The following is an 18,711-nucleotide window of genomic DNA, read 5'->3' as shown; positions in this document are numbered from 1 at the left end:
GGGACAGAGCATAAATAAAAAGCAATTTTAAGTATTATTTATCGTTTAATAAATAATCTCACTTGTTACGGATATGCGTATTTAAAAAGCATCCTTTTATTTAGATACAAATTGCATTAACAAAATCAAGAGTTCGTACAGCCTTATCAAGACGTCTTATTGCTATGTTTGTTGTCGTTGCACGTTTACCGAAAGCGAATTTTTATTATGGCAACACTTTTTTGAAGAAAAATTGACAAAGTTTCAAAAGTAGTAATTCAATAATAATTTCACAATTCATAAACGCGTTTCCTTTTTTCTTTTTGTTAAAGTTAACATAAATTCCAGCTCTTTTGAAACGATTGATTTATGACGCCTCCAATACACTACAGTACAGATTAATGTTATTAAATTATTTTAACCATAAAGCGATTTATTTTCCTGTAAACTTAACAAAAACTTTATTCTGACCTTTATCTATTTAAACAAATAAATATTTATTATGCTATAAATTTATTATGAAAATAGTACCGAATGAAACAAAAAGTAACAGTGGTCCGACTGAACCAGCCTTGAGTGACACTTCAATTTGTGTTGTCAGAGCATGAAGCAGCATCGTGGGCACGCGTCAGTGGTCAAACTATTAAGGACGCTTATTTAAAGGATTTTTTTTAAACTAACGTATAACTAATTGCATTTATTTATTTGTATCTTTCTCGGTATCGGGAAAAGGTTTCCATACTAACGGTACATTCCATACTGGGAGAACTTTTTTTTCTACCTTTTCGCTGATAGCATAAGAGGTTATTCGAGCTACGCCCAGATAGATCTATGGTACTATATGGATTGTCTTTATACATTAGATCTGAACCTAGTACAACTACTTACAGACTGGTCACGTAATTAAGAACGCTGAATAGTTTATTATAGTATATATAAAAGCCGTTGAAGTTCATGGTCAAATAATCACACAAATTGTATAACGCGCCACAACACAGGATTATCGGCAAATGTTGCGTTTAAATTTTACATAATTAAACACCTGTAATGGGCATTCATATAGAAAATTGGTCTGTCTTTACGTTTAAAATAGTTGACTAGATAATTAAATATACCGCAATAATACTAAAGAATAACTAAATACATCACTTTTGTCAAATTCAAATGTAACTAGAAGTACCTAACTACACAAAAAAAAGTTCACAGCATCGTTGAAGAAGCAGCCGATTTCTGACACTAGTCATTTCTAAAAATGAAGAAATGAAGTCTTTGATGCTGCCATCCGTGGGAAACGTATAGTCTATTTTAGCACTAATCTATTTAGTTGACAGCAGCTTTGTTGCACTTGTTGGCAAATGAACACCGTGTTCCGATCTCGATGCGATGATTAAATGCGAATCAACAATTATTAACTATTCATAGATCCTGTCACTGTTAATGGGCAAGAAATAATGCACATCGACTTCTAGAAAGAGACATTCTTCTTTGTAGAGCATTGTCCCTTTCGCACACTACATGTGCTACGTTTTGGTTTTGTCAGTCGTTCGACAAATGCGATGGATTATGCGTCCAGTTCAGTATTTATATAGAGAGTTGGTAACACCCGCAAATTTAAATGATTTAGAATTGTACTATGGCATCTGCAGGAAAAAGAGGGAAGCCGTTACATGGTTATGTAGCCTCTAGAAATGTGGTTATGAATTTAACTACAGTAAAAACATTGTTGGCAGAAAAAGTAAATATGATTGGGAGTGAAGAGTGGAAAAAGGTTTGCGATCATGCAATTAAATGTGAGAATGAGTTTCGAAAATTTCAACACGTTCTAGATAATTAAACTGATAGACTGGTAATAAATACGGCTGAAGGCGACAATTATATTGACTTCATTAAGACCACTGATAATGAATCAGAAGGAATTGAGGTTTTACAATTGTTTTGTCAGAATATATCACTTTTCAAAATAAATAAATCAATGCGTAAACATATATGTTTTTATTTTATTTTATAGAAATAACATAAAGAAAAAAAATGTTTTATAAAAAAATAAATAAAAAGAATAATCAAAATAAGCAACTCACAATAATTATTTTAACAGCTCTTAATAGATACCAGACTTTTAGTATTTCGTGAGAAAGTAACAACGCTCTACAAAGCCGAAATTAGCCGAATGTCTCTTTCTACAGGTCGATGTGCATTATTTCCTGCCCAGTACTATGGCTAATTAGTTGAAGATTTTCTTGTACTTGCACAATGTGCAAGTATATGTCATATACGTCAAGAGATTAATACGTTTTTTAAGAAATCACTTCGAAACTTCCTCGACGCTTTGTAGAGCAACACTAGCCTCTACGAGCGAGCTGAGAGACTGCTGTACGCATAAAACTGTTAACGTTTAGCTTTTTAGAATGCTTATTGTTATCCATTTACCCTTAGGTACGTAGGTATTCAATTTTCGGGTCGGGAACAGTAAGTAATCTAACGGCCTGTGTGTACGCAGACTGGCACAATTATGACTGCGCTTTTAATCCGATATAGTACATATTACGCTTTGTAATTCATCTAGAGACACGTTTACATTTACATATACCGAACGCGTCTTGTAGTCTATAGTCGCAAATAATATCAATAAGCGTTATAAGAAAATTAGTGTTAAATTTTGAAAAGCGTTTTCATATTGCACTTTGCTTTCGATAACGTGCCCCAATCAATAATAATAACATATGAAAAGATAATGTCGAGCGGCGAGGCCTTATTTACGTTTGTGCCGAGCAATCATTCCTTTACTTAAATTAAAACTTAAATTTAATTAAAACATGAGATCTTGTATCTTCACACGCACCCAAACATACCCGGTCAATTTAATAATAATTGGATATATATTTGAGGATATTAATATGGCAGTTTCTTGATACTTATTGTACATTATTTGTGTATAAACGAGATAACAATTCCAATAATACTTTTTTTTTGTTTTGACTCTGACTTCACGTCTCAGAACTTGTCGACATAACAGTTAAAATGTCAACAACAAATGTCAGCGCGGAGTTTCTTAAAAATGTCACTAACATAAACACGGACATTGAATACTATTTTACTATTAAAAACCAAGGTTATTTTTAACTGTTCAACAAGTTTAATCTGTAATCGTCTAAATATATTCTCATAGAGTCTGATATTAAATACGAATCGGCAACTTGTTGAGACGCGAGTTGACCACAGCTATACACACATAAGTAACGGTTGGACATTTCCTATAGTTCTATAGAGCAACGCAGCGCCGGCCGCCGCGAGCTTGTTGAGTTGTACTGTCTGCAGTCGCGCATTCATTCACTCGATAATAATTCACCACAGTAATTTTCATCACATATAATTTTAAACGAACAATTAATTATATTTATAACGATATCAATTCACAACCTTACAGCCGTGATTTGTCTTAAATAAAGTAATGGACGAAAAATAAAACAAAATGTCTTTTGGATCCTAACAATACAATTACGTAGCGTGGCGTGGCGTGACGTGACGTGGCGTGACGTGGCCAAACCAAACGACAATTTCGTGTGGTAGTTATTTATTTAATTTGTTGAACGTGATGATCGTTACGGCGGAGCTGCCTGACTCATACCTAAACTGTTATTTGAGATCACAATTTATATCTTTAGCACACGTTTTGTTTGGCTCCCTTCTCGTTAGGACAGTCGCGCCGTCGAGTGGTCAGAATAACAATAATGTTTTCGTTGACACCTTTTTTAGTATTTAAGTCGAAAATGTATGAGCACATTCACACAATCCTCATGACTACTGCACCGTATTTCCGTATCCAACAATTGCCACAGTCCTGACGACCCTCACGGTCTCTTTTATTCTTGTAATAATCACATCTAAGTTGTTCTATTTTTCTACGCGATCAAACTGTTCGCTAAGTTTCCTCCTCAAGAACCGTAGAAAGGAGGCGTCTCGCGCGTTCTGCGCGTTACAGAACCTTTTAACACTTAGGCCGGCGAGAAAGATATAGATAAGTTATTCGAAAAGACACGTCGTGTGCATATAACGACGCGTATTAAGATTTATCGATTCATTAAAGTCTATAAAACATAGAAGGTCCCGAGGTGAGCGAAAACATTGTCAACGTGATGAAGGCTCGGTGCGCAGAGGAGCACCGCGACTGAAGAATGTTTAATCTCAATGCATATCACAGATCACTTTATCTAAATTATAAGCAATCGTCCTAGGGGAGCAGTTTGTTGCGGAACAAACATAAAGTAGTAAGAAGTGGGACGTGGTCGGGTGATCAGTCGGCGGTGCGCTGGGTGGTGTCGTCGGCCAGGCTGGCGTTCCTCCGCAGCACGGACAGCGCCCGCCGAGCCTCCTCGTCAGTCTCGCGGCGCCAGGCGGCCCGGCCCCCCGCGTACTGAGCCTCCTCGAACCCCGCTCGCAGTCCCAGCACGATGCTGAGCGCCGACGCGTCCTGGCCGTGACATCCCGAGTACCTGTACTGCGGCTTCTTGTCGAACCGACAGCCCGCGGACTGCGCTCCGATCGGCATGATGCACTCGACGGTGAGCGCGCACTGGATCCAGGGCCGCATCACGTCCGGAAGGGCGGGCGTCTCGGCCACCACCAGCTTGGAGACGTCCAGCATCTGCACGAACAGGAAGTCGTCGACGTCCGCGTGGAAGTAGTGGAACATGCGTGGGTGCGTGAGCGAGGTGACGGCGGCCCGGCGCGGCCACGCCACCACGCCCACGCGGGACGCGCGCGCGCGCTCCCACACGCCGCCCAGCGCGCCCGCCGAGCCCGCCCAGCGGAGTGACGGCTCGCTGAATATCACCCCGCCGACGCGGCTCAACGCGTGCTGGAATCACAACACAACTACTAAAATGTTCTGCGTCTACAATCGGACTGCGTTACAGAAATTTAAAAATACGACGTCTTATTATTTAATACCGTCGTACGCCCAAGTCACGAAGAATGAGGTCAATATACTTAGTAACAGACGAACCATATATTTCATATTCTCGTGCCAAATTAAACGAATTTGCGAGAATGACGTAGGTACTAGATAAAAATGTTTGGCACGTCCCGACTGACGTATCGTACGAACAAAAAAAAATGTTATTTAGGTATTTAAAAACAGAATAAAATAATTTTATTTTGTTATTTATTATATTTATACTAATATAATAAATGTGAATTTTTGTATGTATGTCTGTTACTCCGCCACGAAAAAGTGACCAAACGGATTTGGATATCATTTCGCACCAAGATAATTTATTGCCTGGGTTACCTAACACAAAAGGTCTTTTTTACTATGGTAAATCTTATTATTGGGGCAACCTCATGTCTATTCTGCTACGATAATCAACTATGACCGAATTCGCCAATTTGTGTTTTTACGCAGCAACACATCGACGATTCAAATTTATTAATTCACATTCAAAGTGTGTAAAACCGCGGAGTCTAACGCGTCTAATTATTATATTGGTCGCCTTTAAGTACAAAATACATAATAACGTTATAATTAAATAAAAAAATGTAACACTACTATTATATTCCGTGATTGCTAATGTCATTAAAGAAATGAAACGACATAAGTTTGTAAAGAATGCCAGATTTTTATCCAGTTGGTATTTAATAATCTTTAATAAACTTATACATCCACTTGGGGCTTAAAGCCGGTACGCTGTTTACGACCAACGTAACGAGCAGTGTAATAATAACTTGGAGTGCTGGAGCAGTGTAATAAATAACCCGATACAATAACCATAACGTTTTATATGTTACTGGTGGTAGGACCTCTTGTGAGTCCGCACGGGTAGGAACCACCACCCTGCTTAATTCTGCCGTGAAGCAGTAATGCGTTTCGGTTTGAAGAGTGAGGCAGCCGTTGTAACTATACTGGTGGGCTGTGAGATCGTCCACCCATCCAGGCAATAAAAAAAATGTACTAAGGAAAGTTGTGCGATCTATCCACCACAACAGGTGCTGAATTGCGCAAGCGTGTGCAGCGGTGACTCAAACCCATAGATACCATGATAAGAACGACGCGCCACAAAATTTGAGATATGACATCATAGCGCAAATTGTAATATAGTATGTCGTTCAAACAATAACTCTGAACGGGCAAACGATTTTATAGTCCATCTGATGTTAATTTGCTACCGGAACATATAAAAACACTAGCCGTACTCGCCCGCTTCGCTGGGTATTTCATATTAACATTACTATTAATTGTCATTATTATTAGGTTCAACATTCCAACACTCAATCAACTCCAACAATCATACAAATATTAGCCTATCCATTAAGTAGGTAAATGCATTTTCTACATTATACCAAGTTTCAAATCAATCAGATGCATGGTTCAGTAGTTATAACGGAACATCCGTAAAAACCGCTGTAGATTTATATATTAGTATAGATAGTTATATTAGTATAGATATATAGATAAGGTCAAAGTCTCAACAGTATTGTATAACAATTGTCTCACCCGTCAAAACGGAATGTATTTCACGAAATAGGTAAGATGGGGAAGTGACAGGTGTAGTACGAGTACACCGGGCATCTTAGGCAACGACGAATAAAACGTAGAGTCGAAGAATAGAAACTTGTGATTTGAGGCAGTTTTTTTTTTTTTATTGCTTAGATGAGTGGACGAGCTCACAGCCCACCTGGTGTTAAGTGGTTACTGGAGCCCATAGACATCTACAACGTAAATGCGCCACCCACCTTGAGATATAAGTTCTAAGGTCTCAATTATAGTTACAACGGCTGCCCCACCCTTCAAACCGAAACGCATTACTGCTTCACGGCAGAAATAGGCAGGGTGGTGGTACCTACCCGTGCGGACTCACAAGAGGTCCTACCACCAGTAAGAACTTACTTAACTAGACTTAAATTCAATACGTGCGGGTTAAAATACCACCGGCCATATTTCGTAAGGAAAAGCCTAAATATTAATAAAGACGACCGAAGCAAACAGAACTAAAATCCGATAAGGAATAAGTTGGAAACGAAATTTTTTAATTATCGGCACGCATGCAACGGAGAGCGTAAACAAGTGAAGGCTTCAAGACTTACTTCACACAGAAATGTGATACTGACACGTTCTTTGGGAAAGAAAGAAAGCACCCCTCTCAATCACCAACAAAAAATTTAAATACCTATAGTTATAAACTTTATTCTTGTGAAGTATAGATTACTCCAATCTATATATTAATAGGTGAAGCAAAAACTTTGTATCCCTTTTTACGAAATTTGCGCGGACGGAGGAGTATGAAATTTTCCACACTTATAGAGAATATAGAGAAGAAGTGCACAATGCTAATATTCTTTTAAAATAATGCATAAAAGATACATTAAATCAATAAAGAAAACATTACACACACTACATACCATGTATTTGACGCACACACGCATGCATACTATTTATTGTCAAACTTTTGTTCTTGACGTCTGTTGTCAAATTGAGATTAAATATTGTTTGTCTTGGTTAATATTTTTTATAATGTAGTCTTGGCGAAATTTGTGATTATATAATTTTAAATTCAATCATAATAGTGTACAAACTTACATTTCCAATGAATTATAGTCGAATTTCGACTACTGCGGGACCTCTAGTAATTATAAATTCGTCACCAACTTCAAGATTGAAGGACTTTAAGAATAAAATTTATGATACATCTTCGAATTTCAAAGATCATTGAGGATTTTTCCTTTGTATAGAGTATAGGAAGCCCTAGTTTCCTAAATTGGTAACAAACACAATAATATGCAATGCTCACGCACCACTTGCCCCAGAATAGGATCGCTCTACGTAGTATTAGCTGAGCCACGACGCAACGCCACAGCAAACTTCAAACAAGCCTTCGACTTTTAGGCGCTGGGTTGAATCGATTTTGTCTTTTAGGTCAGGCAAATGACCCAGACAGCTAAATTATACCCAAGTCTAATACGATTGTTTTCAGCCGCACTATTAGGTAAATGCCTGGATATTCCAGTTCACCTCCCGACTTCGCATTTATGAGTATTGACACACGACGATCTGATAGACATGATGTATGGTAACAATTCGAATTAGTGACAACAAGTGAGGGCACTCTTACTACGGATGAATAATCTGAAAGTAGCAGCATTATGTCTGCATCTCCGTCTTCCGATTGAGGGCGGGAGATGTATAAAAGATCGTCTAGCCTTTGTTCAGTTCATTCGCCTTTCTGTTATCTCATTCAAAGTATCTGTGATCGATTCTACTTGATTATTTAAACAAGATTTGTATCGCGCGCGTAGCTCTATTGTGTCACGCGTGCCACGCAATCAGAGGGCACGGCTTATAAAATACTACAACAATTCCAGCTAACTTGAAAGTGATATTCTGATCCTAATAGAAGAAGCAAAAAATGTACTTTTTGTTTTCATTCGAATTCATGTCTCTTGTAGTCTCTTGATAATTTTAAATGATAAAAAGAAGTGTTATTCTAAAAATTATCGCAAAAGTAACTATTAAAAATAAAATATAATAACAATGACATAAAACAATCAGTTTATCGAGTTGTTATAAAGATAAAAATATAAATGCTTAATATTGCTCTTTCTGTTAACCAGATTCTAATGACTGGCTGGCACTAAATACCTATCTATGCACAAGGGGAAAAAATTGTGTTTTTTTAGAAAATTTTCGTCTTCAAAGTTTGTAGTAATTTGACATTTTGATGATTAATCGCTTTACCAGGACGCAGCCGCGGCATTAGGGCTCTGGATTGCTTGGTGTGTCATTATTGTCAACACTAGTGGTAAGGCGCGATGAGAGCCCGCACGGGTTGTTATCACCCCACTTGTTACGATAACAAACAACAGATTAAAACTTACTGATTCTTGCCGTATCATAACCAACAGTTATATTTCAAATACCTGATTTAAATTATTTTGAAATTGTTATTACCCCCGTATTTATTCAGGTTGATAGGACTTACGTACGTGGATGACATCATACCGGGTGTTACAAAACTATCCGTAAAGTCGAAAGAAGGTTAAATGGGGCCTTTTAACGAGTCCATTCACAATATTTAAGAACCGTTGTAAAGCTGTATAACTTACCCCAAACAAAAATATTATTTTCACTGATGTGCAAAACCTATTTCAGTAAAATTAAAGAGTAGACTACGCAGATTGTACCTACATTTCTACTTAAAATTTTGACAAGTACGACAAGTACTTGAGTATAATGACATCCTTGTATTGAGGTAGCCAACAGTTATGAATGAAAAATAGAAAAACAAGGTATTAAAGTAAACAATTATCTATATATTAATACGTGAAGCAAAAACTTTGTATCCCTTTTTACGAAAATTGCGCGGACGGAGGAGTATGAAATTTTCTACACTTATAGAGAATATAGAGAAGAAGTGCACAATTCTAATATTTTTTAAAATAATGCATAAAAGATACATTAAATCAATAAAGAAAACATTACACACACTACATACCATGTATTTGACGCACACACGCATGCATACTATTTATTGTCAAACTTTTGTTCTTGAAGTCTGTGGTCAAATTGAGAATAAATTAAATATTGTTTTCTTTATTCATATTTTTTTATAGAATCGCCTTGGCGAAATTTGTGTTTATAGAAGTATAAAATACAATCCTAATAGTGTACAAACTTACAATTCCAATTAATTATAGTCGAATTTCGACTACTGCGGGACCTCTAGTTATATAAAATAGGTACGTAGGTAGGGTTGACAAAGATTTTGTCTTCGATAATTAATTTTATTTTTACGGGGATTTTTGTAACACGTAATTTGTAATATTTAAAGTAGTTACTGATAAAAACATGCAACTGACAATGAGGCTAATTGTAACACTTTCCAATATAAGGTGATGTTTCGCTAGTATTATTATTATTAAATTGTGCGTTATCTGTTTCTCTGAATACACTTGACTATCTAGTCGGAGAATCTATGTATTTGTGTTGGCGTAGCAGAATGTGACAGTCAAACAATGCTATTAAAATTATCAGCGAAGCTAGTAGAGCTTGGAAGGCTGAAGAATGAAACAAAACATGCTTTCCCTTGAATCGTAATGGTGGTCGATTTGTACAGATGGCATGTACAAAACGAATTAAACTGTTTGAATTTATTTTCTTTTAACGGCAGTTTTTAGTTTATCTTTTTAACTATAATTGTTTTGTCATTCTTTTTTTGTTGCTTAGTTGGGTGAAAGAGCTCACAGCCCACCTGGAGTTAAGTGGTTACTGGAGCCCATAGACATCCGCAACGTAAACGCGCCACCCACCTTGAGATATAAGTGCTAAGGTCTCAGTATAGTTATAACGGCTGCCCCACCCTTCAAACCGAAACGCATTACTGCCTCACGGCATATAGGCGAGGTGGTGGTACTTACCCGTGCGGACTCACAAGAGGTTCTACAACCAATGCTGTCACTACTTTACAGATACCCAGCGAGATCGTAGTCACGTGTAAAACTAGTGTAAGCAAATAACCTTGCCTAGATGCACGAAATGCATGAAATATCGCTGCGTTAAAACCGATAGTAGGTAATCTCGTGCTCGTACGCCTTATCACGACCATTATCAAACCAAATGAACAAATTGTTTCCGATTCGGAACTTACTCTTGCAACATAACCGTACATGCAGTGTGTGGCGATCAGTCACGCCAGAATAGCCAGTCGCCGCTAAACTCTTTCGCAAAGCTCGTTTGAAGCAAGACAAGTAGATAGCGCTGAGAAAATGCCGAAGAATTCACTCCAGATGCTATAGACACGTGATACAAAACACGGAAAGCACTGAATCCTCCCCGTAAAACTTAAATGCGCCACCCACCTTGAGATAATAATATAAGTTCTAAGATCTCAGTATAGTTACAACGGCTGCCCCACCCTTCAGACCGAAACGCATTACTGCTTCACGGCAGAAATAGGCAGGGTGGTAGTACCGACCCGTGTGGACTCACAAGAGGTCCTACCACCAGTAATTACGCAAATTATAATTTTGAGGATTTCATTTTTATTACACGATGTTATTCCTTCACCGTGGAAATCAATCGTGAACATTTGTTGAGTACGTATTTCATTACAAAAATTGGTACCCGCCTGATATTCGAACACCGGTACATCGCTCAACACGATTGCACCGGACGTCCGTTAGGCCACGACGACTTTAAAAATATAAATAAAAAAATAAATAAAAAATAAAAAAAATTCGGCGTTAATTTTTCGCGGCGAAAACAACTAAACTCATTTACGGCCTGGCCACGGGGATCGGCGGTGCGAACAGCGAAGCGGTGGGCGAGGCGACCATTCGCGCAGCACCGTTTGCAGGCCACGGGTACTCACGTTCGCCGCCGCGACTAGTAAGGAAGTCCGACAGCGAAATGTCTATATCGAAATTATCTCGATATTGCTTACAAATTAATAGTTTTTTGGTTCAGGACCTATTATTTGGAAAAGATTGTGAAGTACATGATTTGAATAAGAATCGGAGTATACCTATAGATGGAGAATTCCACAAGAAGTACGAGAAATACTTTGGGTGGCTAGACTTCCAAATAGCTGGTCTAGCTAGTATTTCAGCTATTTTATTTTTTTATTGCTTAGATGGGTGGACGAGCTCACAGCCCACCTTGTGTTAAGTGGTTACTGGAGCCCATAGACATCCACAACGTAAATGCGCCACCCACCTTGAGATATAAGTTCTAAGGTCTCAAGTATAGTTATAATGGCTGCCTCACCCTTCAAACCGAAACGCATTACTACTTCACGGCAGAAATAGGCAGGGTGGTAGTACCCACCCGCGCGGACTCACAAGAGGTCCCACCCCCAGTAATTACGCAAATTATTATTTTGAAGATTTCATTTTTATCACACGATTTTATTCCTTCACCGTGGAAATCAATCGTGAACGTTGAGTGTTGTTGAGTACGTATTTCATTACAAAAATTGGTACCCGCCTGATATTCGAACACCGGTGCATCGCTCAACACGATTGCACCGGACGTCCGTTAGGCCACGACGACTTTAAAAATATAAAATAAAAAATAAATAAAAAATATAAAAATTTCGGCGTTAATTTTTCGCGGCGAAAACAACTAAACTCATTTAATCACTGCACTATTCGCCGCGACTACCGCTCGACTCCGTGGCTCGCGCCGTCCGTATTCATGCATTTGTTTTGCTCGCCCGCCGCATCGCGCGATTCGCTCGGTACATTTCGCCGGTCGCTTCGCCGGTCGCCGGTGCGCGTGGCTTGTTAGGTACATTTCTATGCGCTTGTTTTAGTCGCTAGACGCTTCGCCGTTCGCACCGCGCGAATATTCGTATCGGCGAATGTCCCGTGGCCAGGCTGTTAGACATATGCTGTCGCGACACTTTTTGTAAATAATAATGTGTTTTACAAATTCGTAGTACATTATTTTATTCTATCATCAATAATTGTCGCAAGGCACGCGATGTAAAGAATATTTTAGGTAATTTTTTTACACTTTGGGTTACATTATTGGAGTTTTAGTAAGGATCCCTAATTTTTTTCAAAAAAGATTATAGCCTATGTCACTCGGGAATAGTGTAGCTTCCAAACAGTGAAAGAATTTTTCAAATCGGTTCAGTAGTTACGGAGCCTATTCAATACAAACAAACAAACAAATCTTTCCTCTTTATAATATTATATTATATATTATATATTATATTATAGTATATAGTATAAATTGAGGCAGTACGAAGTTTGCTGGGTCAGATAGTTATTTATAAATAGTATTAATTAGTATATAATTTTAATAATAATATTATAATCCGTCTTTATACTGTCAAGTATATAAAGTTATAAATAAATAAATAAAATAGACTTATAAACTGCTTAACTTTTTGTTTAACTAAACACTTTATTCAATATTAGTTGGCAAATACGCATTTCTTATAATGCACTTTATCTTGGAAGTATTTCATGAATACGTGTATTAGAAACGTATTTCTTAACACATTGACTGCCGTGTAGGTCACCGGTGCTCTACGTGGCGCACTGAAGTAATTATGTCGATTTCTCTCTTCGATCTTTTTACTAAGGCGACGGAATATTTAGTAGTCTCTGGAAAAACGAATTTGAAGATACTGAGAATTAATATATTTCTAAGAGACCTAAAAGACTAAAACATATTATAACAAACAAAAGGAGGCAAAGTTAGGCAATCCAGGCGCTTCGTGACAAAAATCGACATAATTACTTCAGTGCGCCATGTAGGGCCCCGGTGACCTATACGGCAGTCAACGTGTTAAGAGAAATTGGTACCAGCCTCTGTTGAAAGTCTGTGTAACCGCATCGTACGACGCGAGTAATCTCCGTCCTGAGAAGAACTGGCAAGAAACTCAGCGGGCATGTCTTTTATTTTTATTTTTTATATTAGTTTTTTTTTTCAATATTCATTTTTACAATGAGTATTATAACGTAACAATTATTGCAATATTGAAATGCCCTGAGCGAGCAACTCATTCCCACTTTGTTGAGAGAATGAGAACCGTATTCCATTAATGTTGCGGACATATTATATTGTGTTATGGTTTTGATTGCGGACACATACAGGGAAACCGTACATTGTATTCGTGTTGGATGGCGGCCTTGGTGCGTTTTTTGGCAACCGTACATAAATCATTGTGCAACCGGCACAGGCTGTTGTGACCTTTTCATTTAGATTTAATATTAGAGTTCATTCGTTCGCAGCGAAGAACTATGAAACGTGCCTTAAATGCACAAGATCTGGTAACCACTTAACACCAGGTGGGCTGTGAGCTCGTCCACCCATCTAAGCAATAAATAAATAAATAAAAAATCGAATCGAAACTTTGGATGCAAGTGTAGAGAACGGAATTCACTACCAACTTCTTTGACAGTACAGTAAAACAAAGAAGCCATAAGTAATTACCTGTATGATGAGAGGCCTAAACGCGTATATGCTCTCGTCACTGACGTGCGACGGAAAGGCGTCCAAGTCGAAGTCGATGATGGCGCACTTTGAAGAATTGCAATAATTCGATACCTGTGTAAGCAACAAAAACATCTAAGTGTGATATTTAAATTGACATTGACGCACAGGTTTCGGGTGTTTTAGCGCGATAGCGGTACCATGTGTAACTCTTCCCCTAAACTGCTGAGAACTGTCCTATCCATCCCAGTTCTTCATAGCGGGGCTGGACAAGCGCTTCTACACTTAGCCCTTGTGCCATTCCCTTAACCTCTACACCTCATCTCCAAACACCTCTAATATGAATATGGTGATACACTATATAAAATCGTCGTGGCCTAAAGGATAAGACGTCCGGTGCATTAGTGTTGAACGATGCACCGGTGTTCGAATCTCAGGCGGGTAACAATTTTTCTAATGAAATACGTACTCAACAAATGTTCACGATTGACTTCCACGGTGAAGAAATAACATCGTGTAATAAAAATCAAACCCGCAAAATTATAATTTGCGTAATTACTGGTGGTAGGACCTCTTGTGAGTCCGCGCGGGTAGGTACCACCGCCCTACCTATTTCTGCCGTGAAGCAGTAATGCGTTTCGGTTTGAAGGGCGGGGCAGCCGTTATAACTATACTGAGACCTTAGCACTTATATATCTAGGTGGGTGGCGCATTTACATCGTAGATGTCTATGGGCTCCAGTAACCACCTAACACCAGGTGGGCTGTGAGCTCGTCCACCCATCTAAGCAATAAAAAATAAAAGCTGATAGACATCTCGATGATACGTTGCGTACATACTTTACGCAGAGATCTAGACTCTAGATAAACATCCTAGACTCTAGATTAGAGTTTAGTTCAAATTAAGTATAATACATTTCTAAAAAAATGAATGGTTATATTCAATAGTAGCGCGTTTAGTTGACAATAATAGTTTTAATGGCTTCACGCCTCCTTTGTTATAATTACAACTCTACACAATAGTGCGACCTCACATCAAGGTTATTTACTAAATACAATCATATTATGTAGTTATGTGAATGCGATCGGTAGCAATGTTTGAAAATATTATTCATAATCGATTAAGCCTCTATAAACTGTCGCAAGAATAACTTAGCTATTATTACGTTTGTACTTTTAATGCCTTTTGCTACAATGAAAGCGATAGTCTAGAAGAAAACCGGCAAAAACTTGAATGGCGCTAATGTCATTTACATGTTAAGCTTGCGCAAATATAAGTTTTCTGGTGATAGCCAGCGTAAACGCGTAGGTTCCACCACCCTTCCTATTTCTTCCGCGAAGCAGTAACGTGTTCCGGTCTTAATGCTGAGACAGGCGTTATACTATAGAACTGAGACAGAACGCATGTAGCAAGTGTAGTAGGTGTTGCCAATTACGTTGTTGATGTCTATCGACTCTGGTAACCCACAAACACCGGGTAGACCGTGAGCTCATTCACTCATCTAAGCAAGTTCTGATCGAAACGGTATTCGGATCATCGTCGGTGACTGAGCAATGGCACCTGTTCACCTGAACATCTTCCCTTTGACGTTTCCTATATTACATATTTTGAGAATTGATCTGTGGCCGGATCAGTCTATCCCTCTCTAAAGCCAACGATAAAAGAAGTTGAACAGTTTCTGGTCAAATTACCCTATCAACAGTCAGTAGTGTCAGTCATGCATCTAGGAAATACACCTTGCAAATTGTTTCAAATGTTAAGATTAATGGGCTAATTAACAACTTCGAAATTATTTTAAACAATAATAAGTAGAGTATTACTCACCACTGTCAATGAATAAGATTTAAGACCCAGGTTGTATAGTAGTATTGTATAAGGTAGTTTGGCAGCGGCTCGCACGAAGCCCACGACTTGCGCGTGTTGGTCGCCGCGAGCGTAAGTCAGAAGCACAGGCTTGGTGCAGTTCTTCCAGGGCTCCACGTGGCTTCCAAGGCCGACCAACTTTTCGTACCTGTCCTCTTGGACGAGGTTGCTCTCTTCCACATCCCGGAGATTCTCCTGAGACAAAACCACCTACTCTGTTTTCATATTACTGTTTTTAATGGTTGATGATCTTCAATTATCAGGGTTTGTATGTATAACACTCTTTCCTATTACTTAAGCAAGAGCTGTGGTCAGATAAATTATACTAGCCCTTTTATATGTAAAAACTCCACAATTTTTAAGCTATTGTATAGATTTTATCGCGGGCCTTGAGCGCGGCTTGAGAGCGGAATCATGAAATTCCGTTACGAAAAAAACCTTACACCCCTCACTCCGCCTACCATGTAGCTCGCGTTCAACACATTCACACGTTGCGATTGTGTACTGTTTGTGAATAAGCGCGTGGCGTGACGTCACACTACATGCGCATCATGAAAAGTCTGCCCATCTCTCTCTCTCGCGCGGTCTAGCTTATGAGTGTGAAGGGGACACTTAATATTTATAAATATAGCGTGGTCTTATTTTATTATTGTTTTAATATTAAATTATGAAAAATTCCATGCAATAGCTTTACCGCGGCAGTCCTCGAGTGCCACACGTGTTTTTTTATATACGTTTTCAAGTATATCCACATCTTGCTTTAAAACTTAATATATTATACATAAAATTCTATTCAATCTAGTTGTGTTTTACATGTATAACCATTTTCTGCACTTTTTTTACACTTTTACTAGTTCACTGGTTTGAGCTCATAATAGCATATTATATATAACCAATAAATAAACCCATGTTAAGTAGATGGTACTATAACAGAATCTTTTTTGACCAGCCAAGGTTTGTTGTGGATCAATTCACTCATACATTTGAACACCAAAAACACAAACAAACTAATGAACCTACATTTTATATACAAAATATTTTAAGTTTAAGCATAAAAACTTTTCTTTTAAACACCAACACAATACCTTAATGAGATGGCATACACTGTTATTTTTTCATTCTACATGAAACAATATGTTAAATTTTTTACTCAGCCACTTTACCTTGAATCATCATCTCAATGTAATGATTTGTTTATAGTTTTTTTTTTTTTGTTAAGTTAACAATTGCTAATGATCTTCAGACTTAAGTCAGATTTCTGTATTCTTTGAAGTTTTCCTTCGTTGATTGTATTTATATAAATATTGAATAATGAAAATTTTATTAATTAGGCTCTATTCTCAAAACATCTACACAAAAACACTGACTACACTAAATTGACGTCTAGTTTGGATCTGAGCTGTGGCATATAATCATTTATTAAGATCAAAAATATATGAAGCAGCATATGTGTAGCCCTAGTTATGATAATATCCAAAAGCAATCATGATCAATTTCCATCAGTTGGGCAACATGCTTATCTGCCTGTTAATGGTATGGCATAAAATGCTATTCATTCCACAAAATGCTATTAAGATACTTTACGGCAAAATGACAATATTTTAATTTCACTTATTTTATATGCTCTTTATAAAGAATATTTTTCTGCTTTATGATTCTAAGTCTCGCTGCTGATTTTGGACACAAAGTATTTGCTTCATTTTCCCAAGATATGGACATAATAAAAACTCATTTTAATTCTGTTTTATTCTGATGTTTTTAAATAGGAACTTTACACTTTTCATGGTCAAGGACTACTAAGGCATTATTCGTTAACATGTGAATATTGTGATGAATAGTACTTTCCAAAAAAAAAAAAACTGTCTATCTAAAAATATGTATATTTTAAGTTTCATCTCAGAAATTTAAATATCGATTAAACATATTTAGACCTTAAATTTCAATATGTTTTTTAACGTATTATATGATTATATTAATACTTTATAATTATGTTAACGTTTTCTTAGAATATAAAAAACATGAAATATTTTAGACTACACAAACTTACTTTATTTTATTTATTTATTAATATATAACTTTTACTATTAATGATACAAACAGATATCAAATTACCTGAAAGTCCTTGATGTGTTGATGTGTCTGTGTGACAATACTCTGTATGGACTGTGGAGGCTGCGAATGAAATACTATCAGGAATATGCTGATCGCGAATACAGACGTTGAAAATACCAAGAAACTTTTAGTTTTCATTTTGAGCACATTCTCATTTTTAATGCACCCGCTTTATTTTCTCCTTATTGTCCATTTGTAGATTTAACGGACTTTAACTCTACATTCCTAAATATATAGTTTTTATAAATAAAATAAATCAATAACAGACACAAGACACCGCAAACATGTTCTCAGATTTTGAATTCAATTTTAATGGTAACTTATATCGTTATGTAGTATTTTACATAAATTATTTTACACCGTAACCAAATATCTTTACTAGTAAAAACGGTATTAAAACTTTTTCGGACTATTATTTTAAAATCTTTGTTGCAGAATATTAAGCGTCCGCATACTCACTCGTAATACGGACGAAACTTGGAAAATTTGACATCTGAGTTTTGACAGTGGTCATTCAATTTTTATAAGTGAAGTCGGGCGTAGGTGTGCTCTACCCTATGACTCTACCGAAAGAGGCGTAGGTGTGCTCTACCCTATGACTCTACCGAAAGAGCACAGTTTCTTATTTTTTTTTATTTTTTATTATTTTTTAATAGTGAAATAGAACAGACCTATAATAACAAATAAAAATCGAGTAGTATTTACATCATTCCTATACATTTGTTTACATGTAATTTGAACGGTCCATCGGAATACCTAACGTACGATACGTTAAGTAATTTGTCATTTCGTAATAAGGTGACACTCTCACTCCACAAAAC

General features: G+C 37.3%; 1 protein-coding gene across 2 annotated transcripts; it reads right to left on the bottom strand.

Moving 5' to 3' along the window:
- Window positions 1-25: 25 nt before the first annotated feature.
- LOC101735819 (uncharacterized) lies at window positions 26-18,389 on the bottom strand. Of its 2 annotated transcripts, none has more exons than XM_012697220.3 (4): window positions 17,891-18,389; window positions 15,740-15,973; window positions 13,916-14,029; window positions 26-4,834 (listed from the first exon to the last, which is right to left on the bottom strand). In XM_012697220.3, the coding sequence occupies exons 1-4, from the start codon at window positions 18,026-18,028 to the stop codon at window positions 4,271-4,273; spliced, it is 1,050 nt and encodes a 349-aa protein (XP_012552674.1). In that variant the 5' UTR covers window positions 18,029-18,389; the 3' UTR covers window positions 26-4,270. The 2 variants fall into 2 exon arrangements, with proteins under 2 accessions (XP_012552674.1, XP_004921658.1); XM_004921601.4 differs by having other exon boundaries at window positions 15,740-15,988; window positions 17,891-18,387.
- Between the last annotated feature and the right edge of the window lie 322 nt (window positions 18,390-18,711).

The sequence above is a fragment of the Bombyx mori genome, chromosome 10 (genome assembly GCF_030269925.1).
Source record: "Bombyx mori chromosome 10, ASM3026992v2".
In the NCBI taxonomy this organism is placed as follows: domain Eukaryota; kingdom Metazoa; phylum Arthropoda; class Insecta; order Lepidoptera; family Bombycidae; genus Bombyx; species Bombyx mori.
The sequence above is the reverse complement of the archived record's forward strand: the minus strand, read 5'-3'. Positions and strand labels throughout refer to the sequence as shown.

Bases quoted from the DNA above. Each gene is read 5' to 3' on its own strand.
- LOC101735819 (XM_004921601.4), bottom strand. From the start codon at position 18,028: ATGAAAACTAAAAGTTTCTTGGTATTTTCAACGTCTGTATTCGCGATC. The intron at 15,989-17,890 runs GTAATTTGATAT...AAAACAGAGTAG, and splicing joins AACACATCAAGGACTTTCAG to GTGGTTTTGTCTCAGGAGAA. The intron at 14,030-15,739 runs GTGAGTAATACT...TTGCTTACACAG, and splicing joins AATCTTATTCATTGACAGTG to GTATCGAATTATTGCAATTC.